Genomic DNA, 24,961 nt, shown 5'->3' on the forward strand with positions numbered 1-24,961 from the left:
ACACGGACTTCGGGTCCGAGCGGCTCATGCCTTAAGGCTGGGCTCCTCTGCGGTAGAGTTTCAGAGCTGCAGCTACAGACCTTAGGGACTGAGGGTGGGAATCTCTGTAGCTTGACTTTGAAATCAAAGAACTGTGGACGCTTGGAGGGACATTACAGAATCTGGAAGAACTGTGGAATTTGGGAACTGCAGCATCCCAGCCTCAGAATCTCGGGGCTGGGTGGCCATTTGAGCTGTCATCTCGTAGGCAAGGAGAATACAGCCCAGGGAATAGAAGTGATTTGCCCACCACTGTGCCTCCTAACAGTAGAACAGGGCTAATGTGGGTACCTCCTGGTTCCTGCCCAGGAATCCCATCTTCTAGGCCAAGACTGGACAGCCTTCCTTCTTACACAAGCTGGGGGGCAAACTGGAGAGGGGGCGGAGCTAGGGTGGGAGGGAGCGGGAGGATGCCTGGTCCAGATGGAACGACCTGGCTCAGGCAGGACCTCTACTTCAAAGCTCAGCAAAACTGCAGAGCCGTGTCAGGAGGCCCCGTCTGGTTTTCCAGCTTCACCTCCTGCCTCACTCAGCATCCCCTTCCCACCCATTTCGTCTGCCTCCACAACCACCGAGCCACAGCTTCCCCTCAGTGAGCTCCGCCTGGGCCAGCCACAGGCACTCCCAACCTCTGTGCCTTTGCCCGTGGTGCTCCAGGGGGCCCAAGGCCAGTTGAGCACAGCCCAGGGTGCCAGGTCCACACTGTAGGCTTTACAGGTTTAGACCAATCATTTCTGGCAGACCGCAGTCAAATGTCTTCAGGAAGAGACAACCTTTATGACGTTAGTGGGTACCCTGCTGTTTGCTCTGCCTGGAATATCCCCCGCCTCCCCGTTCTCCACCAAGCAAGCTCCTGCTCCATCCTTCAAGGCCTCCTGTAACTATCCCCCCCATCCTCCATGAAGATAACCATGGAAACACCTCCCCCAGGCTTCCCGCATGGATTAAAGGTTAATAACATCAATCAATGCTAACTATGATACGGGGGGGGTCAATACTGCCTGATGTATATTTCTAAAAAGCAGAGCACATAACCATTTGCAGTGGGGGAGATGATTCTAGGTGGAATTTGGCCCCAGGATTAAATAACACTGAATCGGATACAAGAAAACAATGCTCTTTTCCACCATCTTTGATAAAGTCAGGGAGAAAAATCTCAGTTTGGTGCAAGCCTGTCTTTCATCCCTCTGACACTGTTAATCACCCATTTTGTCAAAGAGCCTCCATCAGGCAATGGTGTCTGTTGAGAATTCTCTACTTGGCCTTCTTTAAATTGTATTTATTTATAAGACTGTTTTGTATCTACGGCATATGATGCCAATTTTCCACTTCCCGTAGCGTTATAAAGTCTTATTTACAAATCAAGGCGTCTGAGTGGAAAATAGTCTATTTAAATAAAAATGTTAAGTAAATAACAAAACAGGTGTTAAGTAGAGAGGGTGAAAAACCATGAGAACAGTGCTTGAGGAAATAGAGTTTGAAAACACAGATTTGTTTGAGAGTGCAGCCGTGGAGCCAGACCGTCTGGGTCCAATTCTCCACCCAGCGCTAGCTGTGTGACCTTGGGCAAGCCACTCCCCCTCTCTGAGCCTCGATTTCCTCGCTTGCTCAATGGGAATAATTATAATACCAGCCTCCTAGAGGAGTTCAAAACATATACCAAGAGAATGTGTGTAGAGAACTTTGCAGGGCCTGCCACTTTTATTAGTAGTAGTAGTATTTGAGACTGGTGAAGTCACACACCAGAAATGGTGAGGGAACTCCAGGCACACGGTTGGTCACAGACCCAGGAGACATTTTGGCTTTAGGAACTTTTATTTGCATGAGAAAGATGGGGAAATTGAACCTGAGGAAGGGGTGAGAGGAGGGACAAGAGGTGGAGTGTGGACTCATTTGGGGGGCTCAGCAGCCAGGACCGGGAAGCAGCCCTCACGATGCCACTGCCTGTCCCGTAGGCGGCGCACAGCCTGCATCTGGGGCTGGAAGGCCCCCCACTCGTTCCAATGCCGGAAGTCACCAGGCTCCAGGAGGTACTGGTACCCACGGTAGCCAGGATACTGATAGCCTACCCAGCTGCGGGGCGGGGGAAGCAAGAAGGACTGTGTAGAGACAGCCAGCCTCACTGCCCGCCATCCAGACCCCTGCCTGGATTGGTCAGTCCTCCATGTGTCCTTGCGGTCACTGCTAGAAAGTGGGGATGGCCACCTTGCAAGGTCTGGTTTTACTTCGAGCCTCCTCAGACAAGTCTCTGACCTGTCCTCCACTCCATCACACCTCCCCAGAAGCCTCCCTTCCTCCTCTGGCCTCCTGTGTGGACCTTCTCTTCCTTAGCACCGTTGGACATCATCCCACAGATATACGTGGGTCTCCCTGCTCGGCTGAGTAAGCCCCCCTGAGGATAGGAACTGAGCCTTATTCATCTCTTCCTCCCCGGTGTGCCTAGCACAGTGCCCAGCTCCTACCAGCCACTGCATAGTACATTTCTGATGACTTCAACGCAGGCATATGAGTTTCAGGGAAGAAGGAAGGAACAAGAAAAAGGCAAGGGCCCTGATGGTTTTATAGCAGCTCCGCAAGAGTCCACAGTAGAGAGGGAGAAGCCTGACATTCACCTAGGGGAGACCAGGGGCATCTGGCCTGGCTGTTTGGGGACAGGGGTGGATAAAATGACCTCCTTTGGGCATCTAACCCTCCCCTGCTTTCCCACAGACATGGGGTCACAGGGCTCTGTTTAGAACGTTTCAAATACTGCAAGTTCAGAGCCGAAAGAGCCCTTTGACATCAAGGAGTTTCGTGTACCCGTTGTATAAATAGCAACACTGAGGTAGGGGGGCGGGGCCACGGGGCTTACCCAGGTTTCGCAGCAGGTCTGTGGCAGAGTCGAGTCTCTTTGATTACACAGACTCATCTCCCAGAAATCATTCTGCTCATTTCCCCAGAGGCTCTGGATTTCTCTGAATTTCTTTCTCCCTAGATCCACCCACACTCATCTATCTGCATTAACTCTGCTCAGTTATTCTTTTAATCCCGGTAAGGGTTTAGAAGCCCCTATTCTCTCCATTCCCCAGCTTTTTAGTCGCAGTTGTCAGGTTTGTTTCCACTGACTTGTAACTCATCAAAGAATGACTCCATCTCCCCGAGGAGTGAAGCTCTGTTGGTGGAATTCCCGCCACGAGCACTGGCAGAACTAGAAAGAGGCTGTGGCCTTTCCTACGTGTTTGGTGTTGTGTTGTCTAAGAGGCACAGACTCCAAGTCTGTCTGTGTTGGAAGCAGGGGCTGAGCGTCTGGCAGGAGGACACTTACGTTCCACTGGAGACCCTCACACTGCCCACCCGGTCACAGAAGCCATAGACCCAGAGACTGGGCACGTCATCCTCCTGGATCTCCATGGTGTTGCCCTTGAAGTTGGCTCCTTCGAACAGGCAGATTTTGTGCTCCTGGGAGTCCTGGGGAAGAAGAGGCCGAGCCAGGCATGGGAAGTATGAACAGGGCAAAGAGAAGCAACTTAGTTGGGCCTCTTGGGTGTGAAAAGTCAGTTCAGGGCACTGTGGGACTCTCCCAGGATGGCTGCTGTCCAGCCTGGAAGGGCCACCCTCACCTGTGGGAACAGCTGCCAGCCTCTACTTCATGGAGTTGTCATGAGGGTTAAATGAGTCGATACACATAGAACACTTAGCACAATGCCTAGCAGACCCTCAAAATTCTTATTCATTATGTTCATGACTACAGTCAGGACACAGAGGCTCAGAGACATTAGTTCTTGATTAATGTCACACAGCCAGCAAGGGGAAGAACCATTTAGAGAAGCATTTTATTTCTCCCATCCTATTTGGTACCCCTCTCCCCTCCATTCCCTCTGGGCTGATTTTTTTTTCTTTTTTTTATCCTCACCCAATTACATTTTTTTCACTGCTTTTAGAGAGACAGGAAAGGGGGCGGGAGATAGAGAAAGAGAGAGAGAAACATTGATGTGAGAGAGAAACATCAATTGGTTGCCTTTTGTATGCACCCCAACTGAGAATCACACCCACAACCTAGGTGTGTCTTGACCCAGAATCAAACCTGCAACCTTTCGGTGTATGAGATGATGCTCCAAACAACTGAGCCATCTGGCCAGAGCCACACACCCAGTCCTCCTAGCTTCAGAAACTCCACCCTCACTGTTCCCTGGAAGGCTTCTCTGCCAGTCTCCACATGGCTGACTCAATGTCCACCCCTCAGGAGCTGACTTCTCTGATCACCCCCCCACCCCGAGTTCTCCTCCCCCACAACATCAGAGCTCCCATTCCTTCCTTCCGCTCTCCTAGCACACTCACTGCACGGTCCCTGAGCAGCACGGACCACAGTGGTTTGTCACAACAGATTGACTTCCATGATAAGGTTTCAGTAGCTGCCTCCCACGAAGTCAGGGACCGTGCCTGTCCTGTACAGATTGGCAGCTGGAACTTCCCATGAGCCCAGCGGAAACAGGTCAGCCAATGGTATTCAGAGGCATGACTGTAAGTGGAAGATGGTTGGGTTAGAGATCCTTCTAGCTATCCAGACGAGGAGGCGGGGAAGGAGGCAGGGAACCCAGTGTGGAGGGAGCTGGCGATGTCCAGGGCGGAGATAACAAAGGTGGCCCACAGCCGGAGGGAGACAGGGATAAGGGACTGGTTTAACCAGACCAGTGGCTCTCAGCCCTGACTGCACAATCCACCGGGGGCATGAAGAAGGTAGCAGCGCCGGCATCCTAGTCCCAGAGGTTCGGATTTCGTTAGTCTGGGGAGGGGGTCCAGGCACTGGGAATTGGTTTAAGGAAATACATCCAAAATACCATACTTTCCATTGGTAACCAATATAACAATATTAATGAGAGTGTTTACACTCTTATCTTGCTTTTTCCTATGTCTTCAACGTCTGGTGTGTGTGTTACACGTACAGCACGTATCCCGCTGGACTGGCCCAGACGTAAGAGTTCGGCAGCCACACACAGCCACTGCCCACTGCACTGGACAGCGAGGCTGTAGGAGGTCTGGAAGTGCGCTGGCTGATGGCTCTTCCAAAGAGCTCTCTTGACCTAGATTGCCATTCAAAGACCTTTCCACGATAGAAAGACGCCTCCATGAATTCTTACAAAGGCTTCACTACAAAGGCTGATCATTCAGCCTCGAATTCTGAGAAAAAAACGTTGGAAACGATCTGGTTGAATAATCCATTAAGATAAGCTGGGTGGTGCCCCAAGAGCTGGCTGTGGGCCTCACAGGGGGCCACCCGTGAATGTTGTTTGGGAAAATTCCGTCCAGGGAGGCACAGGTTGGTTACCATGAGAATCGGATGCTGGCGAGTGAGGATGCGGTTGGTTCATGAGTCACAGTCAACACACTTCTGGAGAAACTGTGAATTGCTTAGGGATAACGCCACCTAACTTGGCTTTGAGTCTTCTTTAAGTCAAACTATCTAACCTAGCTAAATACTGTAAAAGGGCTAATTCAGTATATTGCCTTCTTATTGAGAAGTTCCAGGCGCCTTTCTACCACACCCCTCTTCTCAGACACTGCACCCGTTCCCACCTGCAAGCTGAATGTTTTGAATGGACATCTGGATGCTCAAAGCTCCCCAGGAGGGTCTCCTGTGTGGCCAGGAATTGGAAACATTCCAGGCAGAGAATTAAGGAAGGCGCTGCAGTTTCTAGCTCCAACCCCTGCGAGGTTGGGTCCCCTCTTGAGAGCAGGGAAGGAAACAAATGGGTTTCATGTTTCTCATTTGCCCAGGGCTCCGAGCTGGGGCCGGACACATGGGAGATGCCTTAGGACTCGGACCACACTAGAGCGCCCCCCCCCCCGCCCCCGTCCCCCCTCCATCCTTGGACAACTCACAGGTCTCCACGCCTCCCTGCTCACCATTCCCTCCTTCTTTCCCTTGCTCACTCCCATTCGCTTGCTAGCTGTCAGACCTCAGACTTGCCCTGGCCCTCGCCACCGATGCCACAGGCCCTGTCCAGGAGCCACTCACCATCCTGACGGGTCGGAAGGACATGAGCCGGTCGCTGCGGTAGCTGCTGGACCAGGTGTCCCAGCGTGGGTACTCGCCCTTCTCCAGGACAAACATCTCCCCCCGGAAGTTGGACTGCTCAAAGGCGACCCAGCTGGATGTGAGAGAGATGGGGAGGGTGAGGAGGGCCGGGAAGGGAGAAGGCAGAAAGGAGAGGAACTGTTAGCAGAAGCCCCTCGCCCACTCGCAAGGTAGCCCCAAAGCCAGGGGTCCGATTCCAGTCTCTGCCACTTACTGGCTTTGGGACCATAGGCAAGTGGCTTATGGACACTGAGCCTTCATTTCTTCATCTAATACTGCCGTTTTCCTGGAGCTGGAGAAGGATTCAATGAGACACTATGTATAATTAAGTGAGTAAAAAGTTCCCCCCGATGTAGGATTCGCTCATGATTTGAGTACTAGGAGTAGCCGGTGTAGGAGACCACATAAGAAGACATTTGCCTTTGCAACCTGATCACAGCCAGCAGAGTCTCTACTGGGTGCCAATGTGCCCTTAACACTAATCTCTGTTTTTTGTGGCAGAGGAAGAGCCGGCCCCAGCACAGGGCCTTGAGCAGACCACAGCACAACAGCGCTGCTCTGTGCGCACCGTGGTCCCTTCTTATGGGCAGCTTTCCCTTACGGATACCAGCTTTCCGTCTGTGAAAAGGATGCACGGGTTCTTTCAAAATATATCTATTTCTGTTTACAAGGGTCATTTTAAATGAAATCTATTAAATAAAGGTAGTTCTCCAGGTAGAGCGGTAAGGGGAAAATTGATACAGGCGATTAAATCCTATGTTCAGTAAAGACTGGCCCACAGGCCTGGTCATGTCGCTCAGCTGGTTAGAGCATCGTTCCCGATGCGCTGAGGTTGCAGGTTCAATCTCCAGTCAGGGCAGCAGGGCACTGCATGGGCAAATACAAGATCCAACCAATGAATGCATCAATGAGTGGAACCACCAATCAATGTCTCTCTGTCTCTCTCCCTTCCTCTCTCTCTAAAAATCAATAAAAATAAAACCAAAAGACTGGCCTGGCCTACAGAAGACACTCAGTAATTGGTACGCGGGCCGTGGAAGGGAACTGACAGATAATAATGTCCACCGATCAGATACCTGTGAGAATTAAACGCGATCATGTATATGAAGGTGTTCGTTCCTCAACAAAAACTAACTACAAGCGTGAAGACCAATGAGGGATTTGCCTGCCTTTTTCCCTTCTGCAGCCCTGCTTAAGGAGGGCAGTGAGGCTGCGTTAGAAGGACCAGGGATTCTGGGCGAGATGGGATGATCCCCATGTCACTGATGAGGATGCTGAGACTAAGGAACCCCTGGACCTCAGCTCTTTCTGTGTTCTCAGGAATGAAAGAGGACGCGGACACCAGCATCATCTCCCTGGGGGCTGCTGGGACCTTCCTCTACCCAAGGAGATAGCGGGGGAGGGTGGAGAGTTGGCTGTCACCACAGCTGAGACAGAATGGGTCCAGGAGCCCCAGGTCTTGTCTGAGGAATGAGCCAACCCATATGGGAGTGATGGAATTGAAGACGCAGACTTATGCTCCCAGAATGGAGTTAAGTCTATCTCAGCCCTGAATGGTCCGGAGTAGGGAAGAAAAGGAGGGAGGTATGGATGGATGGAAGGATGGATGAATGGATGAACTGATAGTTGAATGAACGGGTAGATGGATGGATGAGTAAGTGGGTAGGTGGGTGATGGATACATGGGTGGAAGAGTGTATGGATGGATGGACAAATGGATGAATGGATGAACTGATAGTTGAATGAATGGGTAGATGGATGGACGAGTAAGTGGGTAGGTGGGTGATGGATACATGGGTGGAAGAGTGTATGGATGGATGGACAAATGGATGAATGGATGAACTGATAGTTGAATGAATGGGTAGATGGATGGATGAGTAAGTGGGTAGGTGGGTGATGGATACATGGGTGGAAGAGTGTATTGATGGATGGACGAATGTACTGATGGATGGACAAATGGCTGCCTGATGGAGAATGGATGGGTGGAAGGAGTGGTAAGCAGATGGATGAGTAAATGGATGGAGAATAAATGGATAGATGAATGGAGACATAGGTGGATGAAAAAAGGATCCTTGGAAGATGGTGCCAGGTAGGAGCGAAGGGCATAGACTCCGGAAACAGAGACCCGAGCTCTATTCCCAGCTCATCGTTTATTTTCTGCGTGAATTTGGCCAAGTTGCTTGAGCTTATGAAGCCTCAGCGAGAGAGGAAGTGACTGCATCTACCTCATCAGGATGTTATGAGGGTCTAAAAAAGGAATCTACAAAACAAGTCCAGCACAGAGAAAACAATAAATAGCATATTTTATGACTGAAGAGCAAGGGAAACCCCTGGAGGGCTGAGCTCAGGAAAGGGCAGACCCCGACATGGTCTTGACACACTGCCTGCTACCCCCCAGTACCCCTGTCCTCTTCGTGGTGCCCAGGGAGGACCTGTTACATGAGTAAGAAGTGTTCGGTGTTTATTTCAGTGCATTTTCTCATTTCCTGTGGCTCATTTGAGCCTTAGGAGCAAGAAGCAAGGTAAGGCAGGGGTCTTAATTTATAGATCTGGAAACTGAGGCTTGGAGGGGTTCAGTCACCTGTTTAAGGTCACACAGTGGCAGCAGGGCGAGGTCTCCCAGGCTTCCTGCTGTCAGGCCCCTGTGCTGAAGTCAGGCCTCTCCTCCCTTCCCCCACCAGCCTCATCCTCTCTGATCTTTTTCCCCACCGTCGTTTTCCCTCATCCCTGCTGGTCCTGACACAGACCAGGGGCCCTGGACCACAGGCTCTCTTCTCTCCCCATCAGGCACAGCCCCGAGACACGCACCAAAGACCAGCTGCAGCTTTGTCTGAGGAGAAATACTTTGGGTTTGAATCACTGGCACTGAAAAAAAGCTTAAAAACCCAACTGGCCACATCCGCCAGCTTCTGTTCCCAGCTGGGCTTTAGGAATGGGGGCGGAGCTGAGGCTGTGTTGACCACACTGTGGGTGGGGGTGGTTGCAGGATATAGAAATGTGCCCCCCCCACATTCAACCAGGGTGACTCAGCTAAACTCACAGGGCAATGGGGACGGCTCACAATCATCGCTGTCCCCGCCATGTTCGGGCGGGCATCCAGGAAGTGCCAGCCCCAAGCCGCGTTATCTCCTTCAGGGCTCAGAATAATTCATCGGAGAGTAGTGGGGACATCATTTCAGAGATGAGGACACTGAGGCTTAGAGACTGAGCAAGGTCCAGGGGACCTGCATCCAAGTGTGAGCTCGCAGCCCATCTCTGCAATTTGTACTGCAAAGAGCCCCAGGATGCTGGACACACAGGCTGACCATTGCCCCTCGGGGGCTTTGGGGCTGGGGAGACAAGCAGCAAAGGGGCCACTCAGGTCTTATCGTGTGTCCTCACTTCAGCCCACAGGGCTGAAGCTGGTACAGCCACTGTGTCTAAGGGAAAACCATTCCTGGGGGTCACTGAGGCCCAGAGAAGCCCAGAAAGTCGGGGCAGGCCAGGGAGCATTAAGCATGAACTTGGTCAACTGGTGTTGAACCCAGATTCTGCCACCTACCAGTAGGTGACTTTGGCCCAGTGACTTAACCCCTGTGGGCCTCAGTCTGCCCATCTGTCAAAGGGGTATAAGAATAGCCCCTCCCTCAAACAGCACTGTGTGATCTAGGTGAAGCCCTGAGTCTGTGCCTGACACCCAGTGGGTGCTCAGCAGGTACTTATTGTTCCTCTTAGGATTGCTTCACACCCAGGACAGGAGACAGCTGGTAGACACCGGCCCTTTGGTCTCCTGCCCTCAGCGAGGGGCAGGCCTCCTTTTATAGCAGAAGCCGTATTTTCCTAAAGCCCAGAATCATGCCTTACTGTCACTGTGGCATTATGCTACTCAAACCACCTCCTGAGCCTCAGTTTCCTCAGTAAAACAGGGACAGTAATAGCTCCCCTCCTCCGTCTTGGGTTTGACCCGGAGGCTAGAAACAGTATGTGTGTCTCTGCTGGCACTGAGCAGATGCCCCGGTGGATGGCAGCTACTACTGCTTCATTGCTATTTCACTCTGGCAGCAAGTGAGTCCCTCGCCTGCCTGACACTCACGGTCCGGAGGTGACGATGAGGCTGCGCACTCGGTCAAAGCCGCGGTCTCCCAGGTTCAAGCACTCGCCGGAGAATTCCACCCGATGGCCCTGGAAGTTCTCCTGTTCGAAGACCACCAGCTGGAGGAGAGAAGCCCCGAGCCCGGGGTGGGGTGGGGGCAGAGTGAGTGGAAAGGAGCGCCTCCAAACTGGAGAAAAATATATTAAGTCCCTCTCCAAGTGAAAGCAGGCTATGTACAAATCCCAGGGGAGTATGCCACGAGCCAGGGTCTGGAAATGACTTTGTGGTCCCTCCCTCTACTTCTGAACTTAATATCTGCACCATTGTTAGGAACCGATGGGTCTTCCTTCCAATCCTTGATCTGTGCTGTTCCTTCTGCCTGGCTCGCCCTCTCCACCACACTCCCCATCCCAGAGCTCATGTTCCCTGTTCTGTTTCAGGCTCAGAAATCACCTCCTCCAGGAAGCCTTCTCTGATGCCTTCTCTTCAGGTGCACTTGGTTGAGTGCCCCATACTGTGCTCGCTCCATCATCAGCAATATGAGTAACACACTATACGAGTGACTGTCACACTCTGAAAAGCCATACAGCAGGGGAAAGGACTGACCCCCAGCAATGCAAAACAGTATGAATGACTGTTGGGGACCTCAGAGTGAGTGAAAAACAAGGAAAAGCCCAGAATGACCACATACGGCACATTTCAATAAGCTAAAAACACATTAACAACAGAGAAATACTTTTAAAGGAATAGCACCTAAAAATGCACTAACAAGCAAGCAAAGCAAGGACAGATGGGGTGAAGATGGCAGTTACCTTGAGCCGGGGGAGGAGGGCTGGGGGCTGGTGGGGAACATTTCCCTTAGAATTAGAGGATTTTGCTTTTTTTATTGAGTCCTAACTTTTAATACGGGTGGTGGGTGTGTAGGTGTGTGTTAAAAATGAGATTAAAATAAACAATTCGGTAAGCGACTAGGTAATGAAAGCCAGCCAGCGCGGACCACAGGGGAGAATGTCAGGGACCAAAGGTGGTGAACCAGTTTTGTGCCGCTGAGGTGGACACCAGCCCAACCCACCCCCAGGGGCCTTTGCTGTCCAGGAAGACTTGCGGCTTGAACTTGAGACAATTTTCAGGAGGGCGGGAGGCCACCCTGCTGTCTTTAGAGAACTTCGGGGACAGGTGTTTCCTGCCGCTGAGCCAGCCCCCTTTCTTCCCTTCTTTAGTTCGCTTCTTGCTTTCACAAACTAAACACGTGCTCGCGCAGGTCAGAGACTGGCAGGAGGAGGGGAGGAGGGAGGAGGAAGCCTGGGGTGGAACTCAGTCACCCCGCCCCCAGGTCCTTACCCGGTAGCTCCCCGGTGCCAGTTCTCCGACTTTGGCGGTGGGCTTGGGCGTGGACGCTGGGGCCGGGGCGGGGCCGGGGGCGGGGCCTGTGGGCGGAGCCCCTTTCCCCTTGCTCTCGGGGCCTGGGTTCACCGCCGCTGGTGTCGAGGTCTTGGCAGGCTGAGACATGGCTCCCCCACCAGCAAACGCCTGTAAAGGCACCTTCGGCCTAGGTTAATTCAGGAGTGGCACCCCGAAGCCTCCTCCCCACTCTCATACCCCCTGCCCCTGTGTTTTTCAAGCTCCTTTCAACTCATTTCTGATTTTCTCCTTCTAAACATAATCCTGGAAGTCTTCTGGCCTGACCTCCCTCCCTAAGCAAGAAGTTCCCGACTGAGAACCATGCCTCCCTGATGTTGCTTCCTCCAGGCCTTTAACCAGGTGCAACCCCCCCCCAGTCTTGCCTTTCCTTCCACCTGCCATGTTCAAACTGTACACCTGCAGCTTTTCACACCCCTTATCACACTTCTTTGCTTGTGCCGCTTCAATCTGCTTTACCAGGTTAACAACAGGAAGTCGCTTTTGGGTGCAGGATAGGTTTGCCAGGCTCTGCTGGATGCAGTTCTGAACTCATCTGCTCGCATCCTAACCTCATGCCGCAGGTGCCGTCTCATCCGCTCTGAGCAATCTGAGGCCCAGAGAGGGAAGCTGACCTGCCCAAGCCCACACAGCCACTAAGTGGTAGGACTCCAATTTCAGCTCCAGCAGATGGACCCAGAGGCAGGGCTATGGAACGCTCTGCTGTTTACTTGTTCTGATGTCTTCACCCTCTGTCCCCAGCACCCGGCTTAGCCCCCAACATGAAGGGGATTCTCATCTAACGTCTGTTCAGAAAGGGAATGGATGCTTGTGTCTGTCTCATTCCCCAGTCAAACTGAGGCCTCGCACGTTCCCTGGGAAGGAGTGTGTGGGTGCAGATTCGGGCCTGGGACTGGGGAAGGAAGGAGGTCTCCAGAGAATGTCTTCGGTGCATGTCCAGGTTCTAAAATGAGGATTGTGGCTGTGTAGGCGTTGGGTGGGGAGGGCTGCAGCCCGAATTTCAGTGGTTCCTTGTTGTTTGGGGGTCATGCATGCCTTTGAGTGTTTGACAAATGCTTTGTCTTTGTCCCCATGGAGGGAACATCCCCCTTTCATTTTAGAGACAATCCCCAGGGATTTGAGGACACCCTGACAATGTAGATTGAGCCCCTGTGGCTCAGTGGATTCTAGAAGCCCTCCCACCTCCCCCCCCCCCACCTCCCCTGGGGAAAGACTGTTGTTACTCTGGGGTGCGCAGCCTGCCATGGGCAGGCCAGACATCTGGGCCACATCTGTGGCTTCCAGGCTCTCGCTTACTCCCCTGTGTCATCCTGTGAATCAACACTCCCTGGGCTAGTGGCTGGACTCGTTTCTTCCTGGAGATACGTTCCTGTTCATTTCCTCCCCACCCCACGCCTGTTTCTCTCTCCTCCAGTATCCTGCTTCCTTTTTATGTCTGCCGAGCCCTCTGTCTGTTCTCTATCACCGTATTTTCTTCTCCCTCCCTCTCCCCCTTCCCTTAATTGCCTCCTCTCTCTCTAACTCTCCTGTAACTGTTCTCTCTGCCTCCCACCTTCTCTGCCGCCTCTCTCGTCTCCCCTCCCCTTCAGCTCTCAGTGGCGTGATGAGTTCCTCTTACCTGGGGACCTGGAACTTCCTGCTGGAGGACAGGCAGACAGACGGGTGGGTGCTGTGGGCCCCTGGAGCCGACCCCCCACTTTATAGTCTGGCAGACACCGGGCCCTCTAGTCTGTGGCACAAAGAAGGAGCTGGCTCAGCAAGCCCCCGGGCATGCGGCAGGGGTGGGGGTGGGGGGCCTGAGGTGCCCCCTCCCTGGGTTACTGCAGAGAGAAGCAGTTTCCATTGTGAGCCCGGGTACGCACATCAGAAACCCTGGTCAGCAGGGACTTCACCCCATCTCTCCCCTGCTGCCTCACTCAGAAACTCCAGCCCCAGGGGGCCTGTGGGGTCCCCACCAGCTGCCAGTTTGGGAGCAGGGAAAAGGGGAGCCCCATGGCAAGTAGGAAACCTGGACTTGAATCCCAGCTCAGCCACTGTGTGCCTTTCGGCAGGTCTCTGCTCTTCAGGACCTCTTCGGCTGCTGGCACAGTGTCCTTGCTGGATGCTGAACGGGAAAGAAGGTGATGAGGAGCATAGGAGGTGGGAACAGGCTTTGTGAAGGCACGTGGGGCTGTACTATCCACAGCTCCACTTACGAGGGCTTGCGGGGTGCTACACACCAAATGCCTGACCCACGCCATCTTGGTTGAAATCTAGGACAGCCCACCTTCTTGGCATTCTCACTGTACCCATTTCACAGATGACCACTGCTAGGGCACAGAGAGGTCAGAGGCAGGAGTTGGCCCAGGTAGGGAGGCCTGCATGTTTCATTCTCATGATGTCCGACCTTGGCCCTGGCTTGATTTCCTGCTTCTAGACAGAGGGATGGGGCTGGGAGATCTCCCTGAGCTCGGTGTGTTGGCTATTTAACGCACGGGTGGCAAACACAAGGCCCAAGGCCGAATCCGGCCCTCCACCTGGTTTTATCCGGCCCGGCACCCTGTTTCGACCCTGTGGCAGCGCCGAGCTCTCGCTTAACTGTTAAGGAGTAGTTACATTTATACAGCCCTAAAATGACACTCCGCCCTTACAAGGCAACCATGAGGCTGATGTGGACCCTGGTGGGAATGAGTCTGACACCCCTGATTTAATGCCTGGGTCCTGTTCCTCCGCTCACATTGGGCCCAGACGCCTCCCCCTGCTTTCTCCTGACCACCAGCCTATAGACCCTTCGTCTGCCCCATTGTTTGACTCTAGGGACAGAGCTGGTGGCCGGGACCATGACTGCTTATCTCCCAGCTTCCTCTGGGAGGCCCTCAACACCACCACAGCCTGTCACCCCCAGGCCCCAGCACCTAGCACAGGGCCTGACACAAAGTAGGCGGTTTATCAGTTTGGCGGGGACTAGATGGTCACAGTGGATCATAATGGAAGGGGGTACTGGGGGAGATAGGGGCACTGAGATGGGGAGACAGAAATGATGGGGACACCGGGTGGGAGAAGTGGAGAGCGACAGAGAAGGATGATGGAGACAGAAATACAGAGGGGCAGGGAGGGGACCAGAGAGTGGAGGAGAGAGGGGGTCAGACAGAGAGGGGGAGGCAGGCAGAGAGACAGGGGCGAAAGAGCAATAGACCCAGAATAGTGGAACGGATACCAGAAGTCCTAGCATTCAATTGTCCCATTTCACAGACGGAGAAACTAAGCCCAGGCAGAACAAGTGAGTTCAACTAGGTCACGTGGTGTGAACTCACAGTAGAGAGACAGGGCTGAAGGAACCCAGACGAACTACTGAGCCAGGTCAGCCTGCAGTTTGACTTCCCACCACCCTACACCAGGTGGGCTTGGGGGAGCGAGGGGGGGGGGGTTGCCCAGGTTCCTGCCTCTTCTGCAGAGATCCAGGGACCCCCATTTCCCTTGAAGCCTAGTTGTGCCTTGAAATCACCGTAGCCGGCGCTCTTTTCCGCCCCTCCGCCCAACCCAGCACTCCCTCACATCCCAGGTGCTTCCTTCGTCTTTTATCCTGCGCCAAGGCCTGGGAGGCAGGCAGGAACCGCAGGATGGGACACAGGAATGGGGCCAAGACACATGGGTGGTGGGGGGCCACCCACAGGTCTGGGCTTCCAGGCCAGGATGTCTGGGGCAGTGCCCTTTCTCCCCCGGCAATGGGGCTGCCTGCCAAAGGGTGGGCACAGGTTGGGGACGCCGAGTGGTGACCTGGCTCCTGCAGTCCTCACGCTGGTGCAGGGGGTCTCCTGGGTCGATCCTCTTTGCGGACAAGGAAACTGAGGCACTTCCCTTTCCCCTCTCTCAGCCTGTTGGCTCGTCTGCAACATGCAATTGGGAAGGCACATTTTTTAAACTCCTGGGCCAAAGCTCTTTACACTATGCACTCCTGGTTTTATATGAATCATGATTTAATAGTAGTCATGGTTATTATTTGCAGTGATGATGACGATGACGGCAGCACAGAGTGCCATTTGCGTCCCCAGGGTGTTCAAGTGTACTTCCCGTTGCCCCTCACTTACCCTCGTCTCTTAGGCTGACCTGGTTTACTCTGTTGTATCTGCCTCACGCACGAGGAAACCGAGGCTCAGAGAGATTCAGTTAACACACTCAAGGTTATCCAGCCGGCAAGAGCGGGATGCAAACCCGAGGTCTGGCCGCCGAGGCTGCATTCTTAGCCTTTTATCCTCAAGGCAGCCCTTTATGGAAGCCCTGCCTTTGACGGAGCTGCTTGTAATTCAACCCCCGCAGAGGGACCAATGTGGCCTCTGTGTAGGCCAGGGGCTGAGATCAGACATTCTGCAGGTCGCCCGGTTGTCCAGAGGCAGCCCTGGATTTCACCCAGACTGGTCCCTGCCATGCTCCTGCCTACTCTGTGAGAAGCCCCTTTTAGGTCAAACCAGAAGGTGCCGGAAGAGGATGTACAAAGCAGATTCTACAAAGCCTGGCTATTCGGCAGGAGTGCTACAGATTGCATGGTGCGTTTGCACCCACCGGCTCCTTTAGTCTGCCCACACAGCCACCTGAACTCCTTGGTGGGCTTCGTGGGCCCTGTGGGCCTGGGCCCAGGCACTTTTCCTGCCTGGCTTTCTTTACTCCTTCAGGGTTTCTGAACTCCAGCTCCGTCGGGCGCTTTCTCATAGACATATCCTAAGTTCCCACCTCTGCACTTTTGCTTAGAAAAGCACTTCCCTCCATTTCACATTCTACAAATCCTCCTCACCCTTCAGAGTCTATTTTTAAATGCCACCTCCAGCAGGAAGCCTACCCCGATTGCCCCTTCTGAAAGCAGAAATAGCGTAAGAAGGGGGAAAGATATAGGCATTTTCTGAGTGTTATGCCAGTCGTGTGATAGAACATCACAACACCCCAGTGATACAGTTTATTTTCGTCCCATTTTATAGGCAGAAACTGGGGAGAAATGACCTGGTGCAGGTCACACTGCTGGGAAGGACCTGGTTTTTGGACTCCTTGTCCGGTGCTCATTCTCCTGCTCCAGTTAGGGGTTCCATGGAACTGATTAAGGCTGACCTTCCTCCTCTGGCCTTCTTTGTGGCTGATCCTGCGGGGAGGCCGCCTACCCCTTTCCCTCCCAACGGAAGCCAATGGTGCTGACACCTCTCCGCTGGGGCTTCAGCCAGGGCAGCCTTTTGTTGCGGCGGCTCACTTGCTGAGTCGGAGCTTTGCCTCCCGGAGGCCCTCTCCCCTCCCTGCCTATAAGAGCCTGACCTCGCCTGGTCCCAGGTCGGGCATGTTCTCTGGGTCCATCCTCGGTAAGTCCCAGGCTTGGAGAAGGGGTGGGGCCAAACTCTGAGGGAGTAGCCTGGGAGGCAGGGGAGCCCAGGTCCCCAATCCTGGGGACATCCCTGTGTCATCCTGCATGACTTCCTCATCCTAACCCAGGCCAGGCCCCAGACATCAAGACTCGTACCTGCTCTCCTCACTTAAAAACAGAATTATTCTCGTAGTCCCGTTGCTTTGATTTCCACCAGAGCGGGTGAGTTTTGAGATGGTGACAGAAAGGAGCAAAGCAAGTGGGAAGGGAAGGAGGGGGACAAGCCAAAGTGGGGCCTTGCCCCTAGTCCAGGCACATCTAGACCCCACCTGGCTCCCTATCTTGCTTAATCTAGATGTCAGCGTCAAGGAGGAGAGCAGAGTCAGGGCCAAGGTTACCCTGTTCTTCTCTCGTGTAGGCAGGCAGCAACATGACCTTGCAATGCACCAAGTCAGCGGGACACTGGAAGGTAGGAAGAGGTGTGGGGGGTGCCTGGGAAGTGGGGGGCACGGGTCAAACCCAGGTCCAGGACGTCCCCCACCTTCACCTCCATGGAAGCCTTCCTCCATTTCACGGAGGAAGGAGTCTATGTTGAAAGAAGGGAAGGAACTTGGCCAAGGTCACACACAGGATTTGAATTGACCTCGGGTCTTCTGGTCCCCAGATTTAACTATCATGCTCTCTGGTGGAGATGGCAAACTGGTGATTGAAGTCTTTTGTGGCTTCTTCTGTGTATATATATTAAAAAACCCCTTAAATTTGTCATCCCCTTTTAAAAATTTGAAGGGTCCAGGTACAGTGACTGTTTTCAGAAATCGGGAAAGTTGGCCTGCATCCCCACATAACAAGGCCCCGGGCAGACGTCACCTGTTTATGCTGGGCTAGCGTGCGCCTTACAAGTCTGGCTACTGGAGGCATCTGCGTTTGCAATCCCCACCTTTATCTGTCCCGCCTCATCTTGAGTCCTGGGGCAAACCCCTAACCCCTCACCGCCCCGCCCCGCCCCCCAGGACTGTGGTGTGGGTCTTCATCTTTCCTCTCTGTCCTAGATTGTGGTGTGGGACGAGGAGGGCTTCCAGGGCCGGCGGCACGAGTTCACCGCGGAGTGCCCCAGCGTGCTGGAACTTGGCTTTGAGACCGTGCGGTCTTTGAAAGTGCTGAGCGGAGCGTGAGTCTGGGGTAATCTGAGCCGGGGTCGGGGAGATAGCAGGGGATCTAGAGAGGGGTGCCGGAACCTTTAGACGTTTTAGGCCCTATCTTCCCAGGCTGCAACTTCCGGTGAGCCAGAAGTGCCGGGGAGCACGGCAAACGGCGGTGTTAAGGTTATAAAGTGTGCACTGCCCACACGTAGGGGGCGCCATTCACACAGATCCCGTCCACCGGGTGAGAGGACGCTGCAGGGGCTGACCTTGAGAATGGATCGCTGGGATTGAAACGTCCCTCTTAGGCATCAATCTAAAAGCAACATCGCTGACCCAAAATGGCAGGGAACCATTAACATATAGTAAAAAAAAGCTATTCATTTTTAGTTGAACATTGTTGCTTGACTGAGACTCCGAGCAGGAGAGATGCGGTGGTTTTTTTTTATTGGTGATATGCACAGAGATGTTAAGGAGACACCAATACCACCCCGAGACTTTCTAGACCAGCGCCGTTCGGGCGAACTCACTGCAGTGATGAAAATACCGGGCCCCTGCACTGATGGCTTTGGAACCACAAGCCCCACAGGGCCGCGGAGGGCTTGAAATGTAGCTCGTGTGACAAAACATGTGAGGCTTTGATTTGATTGAACTTATTTAAGTTTACATCTGATTGGTACCACGTGGCTAATGGCTCCTGTATTGATCAGAAGTTTCTAGAAGGTTGGAAAGTAGATGGAAAGGAGAACAGTGTTCTCTCCGTGTGTGTGGTCACGTCATGCGGTGCCTATGAGTGCCACCAAAGGTCATCTCGGGTGGCATTTGTGCCGCTCGCACCAAGGCGAACACCCTTTCAGCTTTTGCTTCGTGCAGGTGGGGAACTGGGGTTCAAGTGGGGACAGTGACCTGTCCAGGGACACGTCCAGCAGGCCAGCAGACTGGGCCAGAAAGGAGACAACAAGCTCAGGTAAACCAGACTGTGTATGACGTATATAGACAGCAAGGGCAAGGTCAGCATGGTGTCAGCCTCCTGTGTCCCTTGTCCCATAGAATGGCACTCAAACAACAGGGGCCATCTGACAGCAAGAAGGCTGAGCCCCCTGATGCTGAGGGGGTGGGGACACTGTATGCTTCAGCTGTCACCTGCGCCGCACCCTGCAGGGTGGCGAGGAGGAAAGTCCCATTCTCCTGGGAAGCAGGCAGGAGGCCGAGCACCGCCCCATGGAAGGGAGAGGTGTGAGACCTGGCACAGGGCAGCTCCTTGAAAGGTTGCCCATCTTCCCATGTTCCCGGAGGATCGCGTGGAATCCCTTCAAGGCTCACGTTAGTCTGGGGTCAAGCCTTGTCCACATGGCCTAGAGGGACACAGGCAAGGCTGTCAGGCAGCTGCACACAGCAGTTCCTTCCCAGTGGAACACCTGGCGAGTCAGTGGGTTGTTAGGTCTGAACTTGGTTTCTGCACCTCGGCGCAATTGGCAATCAGAGCTGGATAACTCCCTGTTTGGATGGGGGCGGTCCTGCGCTTTGAAGGAGGCTTAGCACTGTCTCTGGCCTCTATCCACTAAGTGCCATTTGCAAATACCCGCTGCTCCCTCCTCCCAGTATCTGGATGAAAAATGTCGGCAGACTTTGTTGAAAGTCTCCCTGCGGGACAGAGTTACCCCTACATGACAGCCATCGGTCTAGAACTCTGGGCCAGGGGTCTCATCTCTTGTGTCCTGTGCTCTCCGCCCTGTCCGCAGGTGGGTGGGCTTTGAGCACGCTGGCTTCCAAGGGCAGCAGTACGTGCTGGAGCGGGGCGAGTACCCACGCTGGGACGCCTGGAGCGGCAACACAGCCTACCCTGCCCAGCGGCTCACCTCCTTCCGGCCTGTGGCCTGCGCCGTGAGTCCTGCGGCGGCCTCCTCCCAGGGAGGCCTGACCCCTCCTGTGGGGCCTTGGGAACTGGATGTCCCAGAGTTCGATTTCTCATGTCACTTCTTCAAGCTGTGGGACATGGCAGTCGCCCCTCCCTGAGCCTCTTTTTTTTTTTTAAATCACGAAATGGGGCCCTAGTACTCACACTGTGGGGAAGAAGAATGTCCAGCATCTGGGCAGACCTGCCGCAAACATTCCACCCATTACCACTTTGGTTACAAGGGGAGGAGCGTTAAGATGGGAAGAAGACACGTGGGTGATGTGCGCCCCCTTTTTATGACTCAGGGTTGGGGGAGGAGCTGGGTGCCGAAGATGGCAGGGTGAGGTGGGGGGGCAGGGTTCTAGTTCCCGCTCCTGATTCATGACCCGTGTTCCCGATTTTATATTCGAGCTGCTGCTTATGGACTGTGGGTGGAGGTGGGCATTATTATTCCCATCTTACAGATGGAGAAAAACAATTGAGGCTCTGAAAGGTGTATTATCTCTTTCTTCACCAACGACTCTTATGGATTTAAAATCCCATATTTATCATCTAAAATTCAGGAAAAACCCTGACATGGCAGAATAAGAAAATAAAAATCATTCATGCCCGCACCTCTGAGATAGCAGCCCACTGTTTATAGCGCTAGAGATTTCAGTATCTATAGCTAGAACTGCATAGCTATATACACATATCATTTTGTTATAAAATTAAATCATAACAAGCCAAAGGCCTGGAAACCAGCATTTCTCTGTAGGCAAACCTATCACAACGATCCTCCCGGGAAATTAATCTAATTTGTAACGCCCTCACATTGATCAGAATTCCACTCTGTGAGTAGGGTCATTTGTTCATTCATTCCACAAGCGGCTTAGGTCTTGCGCCGACACGGGACCCACGGTGGCCCCTGGCAGATGCAAACCCGCTTCCCTTAGTCTTCAGAAACAGCCCTGGAAAGCGGGTATGGCAGGTTCCAGCCCAGAGACTCCCAGACAGACTTAGAAGTGCCGTGTGACACGTGTAAGCTCAGCCAGCCGGTAAGCGGAGAGCAGGATTGGCACCCAGACCCCTGCACCCTCCTCTACATCACAGCACAAATAGGCCAGCTTACCTCCTCATTCCTGTTGTTGCAGACTCAAGTTGAATTCTTTCCTTCCCTTGCCTCCCCTCCCCTTTCCTCTTTTCTTTCCTGTTTATTTACCCCTTGTAAGCTTTCTGGTGCCTTTCAAAAGGATTGCAGGGAAAACTGATTTGGAAGACAAGGGCGGGCCAGGGGTGGGCAGCAGCAGCTCCCGGACTTCCAGCTGTGCACCTGACAGGCCTGCCCCTGTTCTCTGGGCCTGCAGAACCACCGTGACTCAAGGCTGACCATCTTCGAGCAAGAGAACTTCCTGGGCAGGAAAGGAGAGCTGAGTGATGACTACCCCTCCCTACAGGCCATGGGATGGGATGGCAGTGAAGTGGGCTCCTTCCACGTCCAATCTGGGGCGTAAGTGAATCCAGAGCTCTATCTGGCAGGGAAAGAGAGGATGTTGGGAGGATTAGGGACACCTCCTGGGACAATAATGTGCTGGTGACTTTTGGGCTCTGATGCCCACATTCCAGAGAGGAGACTGAAACATAGGGTGACATCAGGCAGAATTTCTGGGATTGCAAGCTGATATTAAGCTTGAAGAATATTTACTGGCCCCTGCCATTAGCTTCAGGTACAGCTGGATCCAGGTGCTTCAGCAAGATTCTGTTATTCTCCCCCTCCTGCGCTGCTTGTCACTATAGTTATATCCTTAGGCAGGCTCTTAACCGTATGAAGGCAACATGGCAGCTCCATCCTCTCATTTCAGCTAGGAGAGGACTTTCTTTCCCAGTGATTCCCACCAAAGGTTCCAGGAAAGGCTCTTATTGGTCCAGCCTCGGTCATGTGTTCAACTCAGAACCAATCACCATGTCCACCATCATTGGGTGTTCCGATTGGCTAGGCCGGGTCACATGCTTGTTGCTAGAGTGAGCACTTTCCCACGTTGGCTGAGAGGGGGAGGGGGGACAGGCTCTAGCAGCAGAGAGCAGAGGATGCAGGGCCAGTCACAACCCAGAGGTGGGCCAAGCCACTTGCTCCAAGTCCCCCAGCAGGAAGGTGACTGAATCCAGCTTCGAGCCCAGAAACGACTGCCCCTTCCTACCATTTTTACCTGAAGGCTGACATGGGCGGTCCTCAGCTGGGGAGGACATTGGAGCCGCCTGCCGAGGTGCCCTTTGGCTTCTGGTAGGCAGGGGTGCAGGTGGGAGGTAGGTGAGGTAGGGTTTTTGTTTTTTAATTTTTTCAGCCATCACCAGAGAATTACATTGTTTCAGAGTAGGGTGGGTCTCTTGGGATTCTTGAGTCAACTCAGAAAAATGAGATAGCAGTGTGTCCAGTCCTGGACATCACAGGCATCAATGAATGGAAGGAATAGGCCTTTTCTTGGAAGTGCCTCTGGGTAAGGAAGGAGGGAGACAGAATGACTCTCCATCCATCCATCCATCCATCCATCCATCAAGCATTTACTGAGCCCCACCCCATGCCAGGCACTGTGTTAGGCCCCCGAGAGGACAATGAACCAGGTACACACACTCCTATCCCCAGGCGCTTACTGTATGTTGAGGAGGGGGACATTTTACAGGTAATCTCTTAATCACCTCGTCACCTGAGTGCTCCAAAGCTACAATAAGGGACTGTGCCCTGATTTGGAGAACAGCGCCGATCACCCTGGTGGAGTGATGATGGAGCTGAGACCTGAAGGATAACTACCACTTGTCAGGGCAAAGAATGGCTGGAATGGTGTTCCTGGGACAGGGAACAGCATGACGAAAAGCACAGTGGTAGAAAGCGCGGGGCACCTTCTGGGCCCCGAAGGAAGGCCATGACGGCTGCAATGGGTTTGCAGCATGGGTCTCTTTGTCCCTGTCCCAACCTCCATGCCGGTGCCTCTCTAGGGTAACAGTATGCCTCTCCCCTCCCCCAGGTGGGTGTGTTCCCAGTTCCCGGGCTACCGAGGCTTTCAGTACGTGCTGGAGTGTGATCACCACTCGGGCGACTACAAGCATTTCCGGGAGTGGGGCACTCACGCCCAGACCTTCCAGGTGCAGAGTGTCCGCAGGATCCAGCAGTGAGCAGGAGGGCGGCGCCGTGTAGTGCCGTGAGCCCGCGCTTGTCTGGAGCGGAGGTGCCCTTACATGCTCCACCCTCCCCCCCCCCCCCCCCCCCCCCCCCGCAAGTCCATGCGGACCCGGCACCCACACGAGCCAGTCCACGCGTGCATGGTCAGCGTGAAAACCTGCGAGTAATAAAAAAGTAATAAAGGTCCAGTGTTAGCTTGTGTGCTGTAGTTTCATGAATCCTTCTCCAGAACCAGTTTTTAGCTTTGTTAAGTTCCTCTACCGTTGGTGTGTTTTATTTTGCTGTGTTTTGCTCTTTAGTACTTTCTCCTTCTATTTGCTCCAGGTTTACTCTTCATTTTTCTAGCTTTTCCAGGTAGACTCGAACCACTAAGTGTAGTCCCCTTTCTCCACCGTCGCCCTGTACAGTCATTTAGAGCTATAAGTTATGAGCAATGCATTAGCTGCTTCCACAAATTATCATTCCCTGTGTTTTGTTAGCATTCAGTACATGTGCTGCAGAGGTGAGCACCATTATCTTTCAGTTTGACATTTCTACTTTCCCTGGTGGTTTTTTTCTTTGACCCATAGGTTAAAGGCGTGTTACCTAAATACTTGGGATTTTTCTAGATTAATTTATTGTTATTCATTTGTTATATTAACCCACTGTGATCAGGGAACAGACTCAAGATTTCAGCAACCTGGAGTGAGTTGAGACTTATTTTATGGTCCAGTATGGGGTCTATTTTTGATAGATTTGAAAACTATTTACATTCTGCAGTTCTGTTAATGTTGATTGGGTTAATTCGGTTGACTGTTGGGTTAGATATTCCTGTATCTTTGCTGATTTTTTTTTATCAGTTCCTGAGAGAGGGCTGTTAATATCTCCTACCCCCTTCAGTTTTGTCCATTTTTCTCCCTGATTTTTTTTTCTTCAAGAATTGGGTGCTGTGTTATTTGATGCGCATATATTTATGATTGCTGTTTTCCAAATATTGTTCCTGGCTAGCATTATTTATTTATGTATTTAAAATTTTTTATTGGCTTTTTTGTAATTTATTTATTTAAATGTTGTTTAAGTACAGTTTTCTTTTACTCCCAGCTCAGCCCACTCCCCCCCACCCCCACTAGCATTTTTTAAAGCCATGCATAGAGAGAGCCTGTTCCGTCCCCTAGCAAAACTTTGACTCCTTTTCTCCCCCATTCTCTCTCACATACACCACCCTGGAGTCTCTCACTTAACATCCTCCACCCTCCAAAGAAAGTCTTTGAAAGGAAGAAATACATTTCCGTTCCACTTGCAGCCTGAGTGGGGAGATTGTGTTCACTCTCCTTCTCTCTCTCTCCTCTACTCCTTACTCTCCTGGTTCTTTATTCTTTTTTAAAAAATATTTTATTTATTTATATTTAGAGGGGAAGGGAAGGAGAGAGGAAGAGAAACATCAATGTATGGTTGCTTCTTGTGCATCCCCTGCTGGGAACTGGCCCCTGCCGGGAACTGACCTGCAACGCAGTCATGTGCCCTGACTGGGAATCGAACCGCGATTGTCTGGTTCACAGGCCCACGCTCAATCCACTGAGCTACACCAGCCAGGGCTTCCTGGTTCTTTATTCTATGATTATCTTTAACAGTCATAAGCCATTTGGCTCTTTTTCTTCACCACCTTTCTGTGCCACAAGTGAGTTGTGGAGACAGGAAGGGGTGGTGGTCTGAATGACCTGCTGGACAAGATACCATCGTCTGGCTCAGCAAAGGGAGGGATGTGTTTAGCAACATTTGCACTTCATTTTTAACCCCTCATTGTTTTGTTCCATTCATGCAAACGATTATCTGCCTGGGATCTACTGGGCTCCAGGGCAGGGAAACGGTGAGCAAGACACAGAAAACC

General features: G+C 52.7%; 2 protein-coding genes and 1 long non-coding RNA gene across 6 annotated transcripts; 1 reads left to right on the forward strand and 2 right to left on the reverse strand.

The window, feature by feature from the left end:
• Window positions 1-1,832: 1,832 nt before the first annotated feature.
• On the reverse strand, window positions 1,833-13,274 carry CRYBB1 (crystallin beta B1). 3 transcript variants are annotated; one of them, XM_037052395.1, is made up of 6 exons: window positions 13,203-13,274; window positions 11,507-11,707; window positions 10,166-10,284; window positions 6,035-6,167; window positions 3,344-3,486; window positions 1,833-2,112 (listed from the first exon to the last, which is right to left on the reverse strand). In XM_037052395.1, exons 2-6 carry the CDS (start codon window positions 11,672-11,674, stop codon window positions 1,929-1,931), a joined length of 747 nt encoding a protein of 248 aa, XP_036908290.1. In that variant the 5' UTR covers window positions 11,675-11,707; window positions 13,203-13,274; the 3' UTR covers window positions 1,833-1,928. The 3 variants fall into 3 exon arrangements, with proteins under 3 accessions (XP_036908290.1, XP_036908288.1, XP_036908289.1); XM_037052393.1 differs by having other exon boundaries at window positions 11,507-11,714; window positions 13,203-13,268; XM_037052394.1 differs by having other exon boundaries at window positions 11,507-11,695; window positions 13,203-13,260.
• A 3,549-nt stretch (window positions 13,275-16,823) lies between these two features.
• CRYBA4 (crystallin beta A4) lies at window positions 16,824-23,295 on the forward strand. 2 transcript variants are annotated; one of them, XM_037052397.1, is made up of 6 exons: window positions 16,824-16,902; window positions 17,323-17,373; window positions 17,954-18,072; window positions 19,786-19,927; window positions 21,287-21,429; window positions 22,940-23,295. In XM_037052397.1, the coding sequence occupies exons 2-6, from the start codon at window positions 17,335-17,337 to the stop codon at window positions 23,085-23,087; spliced, it is 591 nt and encodes a 196-aa protein (XP_036908292.1). In that variant the 5' UTR covers window positions 16,824-16,902; window positions 17,323-17,334; the 3' UTR covers window positions 23,088-23,295. The 2 variants fall into 2 exon arrangements, with proteins under 2 accessions (XP_036908292.1, XP_036908291.1); XM_037052396.1 differs by having other exon boundaries at window positions 16,875-16,902; window positions 17,327-17,373.
• On the reverse strand, window positions 21,336-22,946 carry LOC118991244 (uncharacterized). The gene is made up of 2 exons (XR_005067372.1): window positions 22,614-22,946; window positions 21,336-21,451 (listed from the first exon to the last, which is right to left on the reverse strand). It is a non-coding gene; the product is annotated as an uncharacterized LOC118991244 (long non-coding RNA).
• Window positions 23,296-24,961: the final 1,666 nt, after the last annotated feature.

The sequence above is a fragment of the Sturnira hondurensis genome, unplaced genomic scaffold (assembly GCF_014824575.4).
Source record: "Sturnira hondurensis isolate 20B ecotype Veracruz unplaced genomic scaffold, ASM1482457v3 Scaffold0007406, whole genome shotgun sequence".
NCBI classification, from domain to species: Eukaryota; Metazoa; Chordata; class Mammalia; order Chiroptera; family Phyllostomidae; genus Sturnira; species Sturnira hondurensis.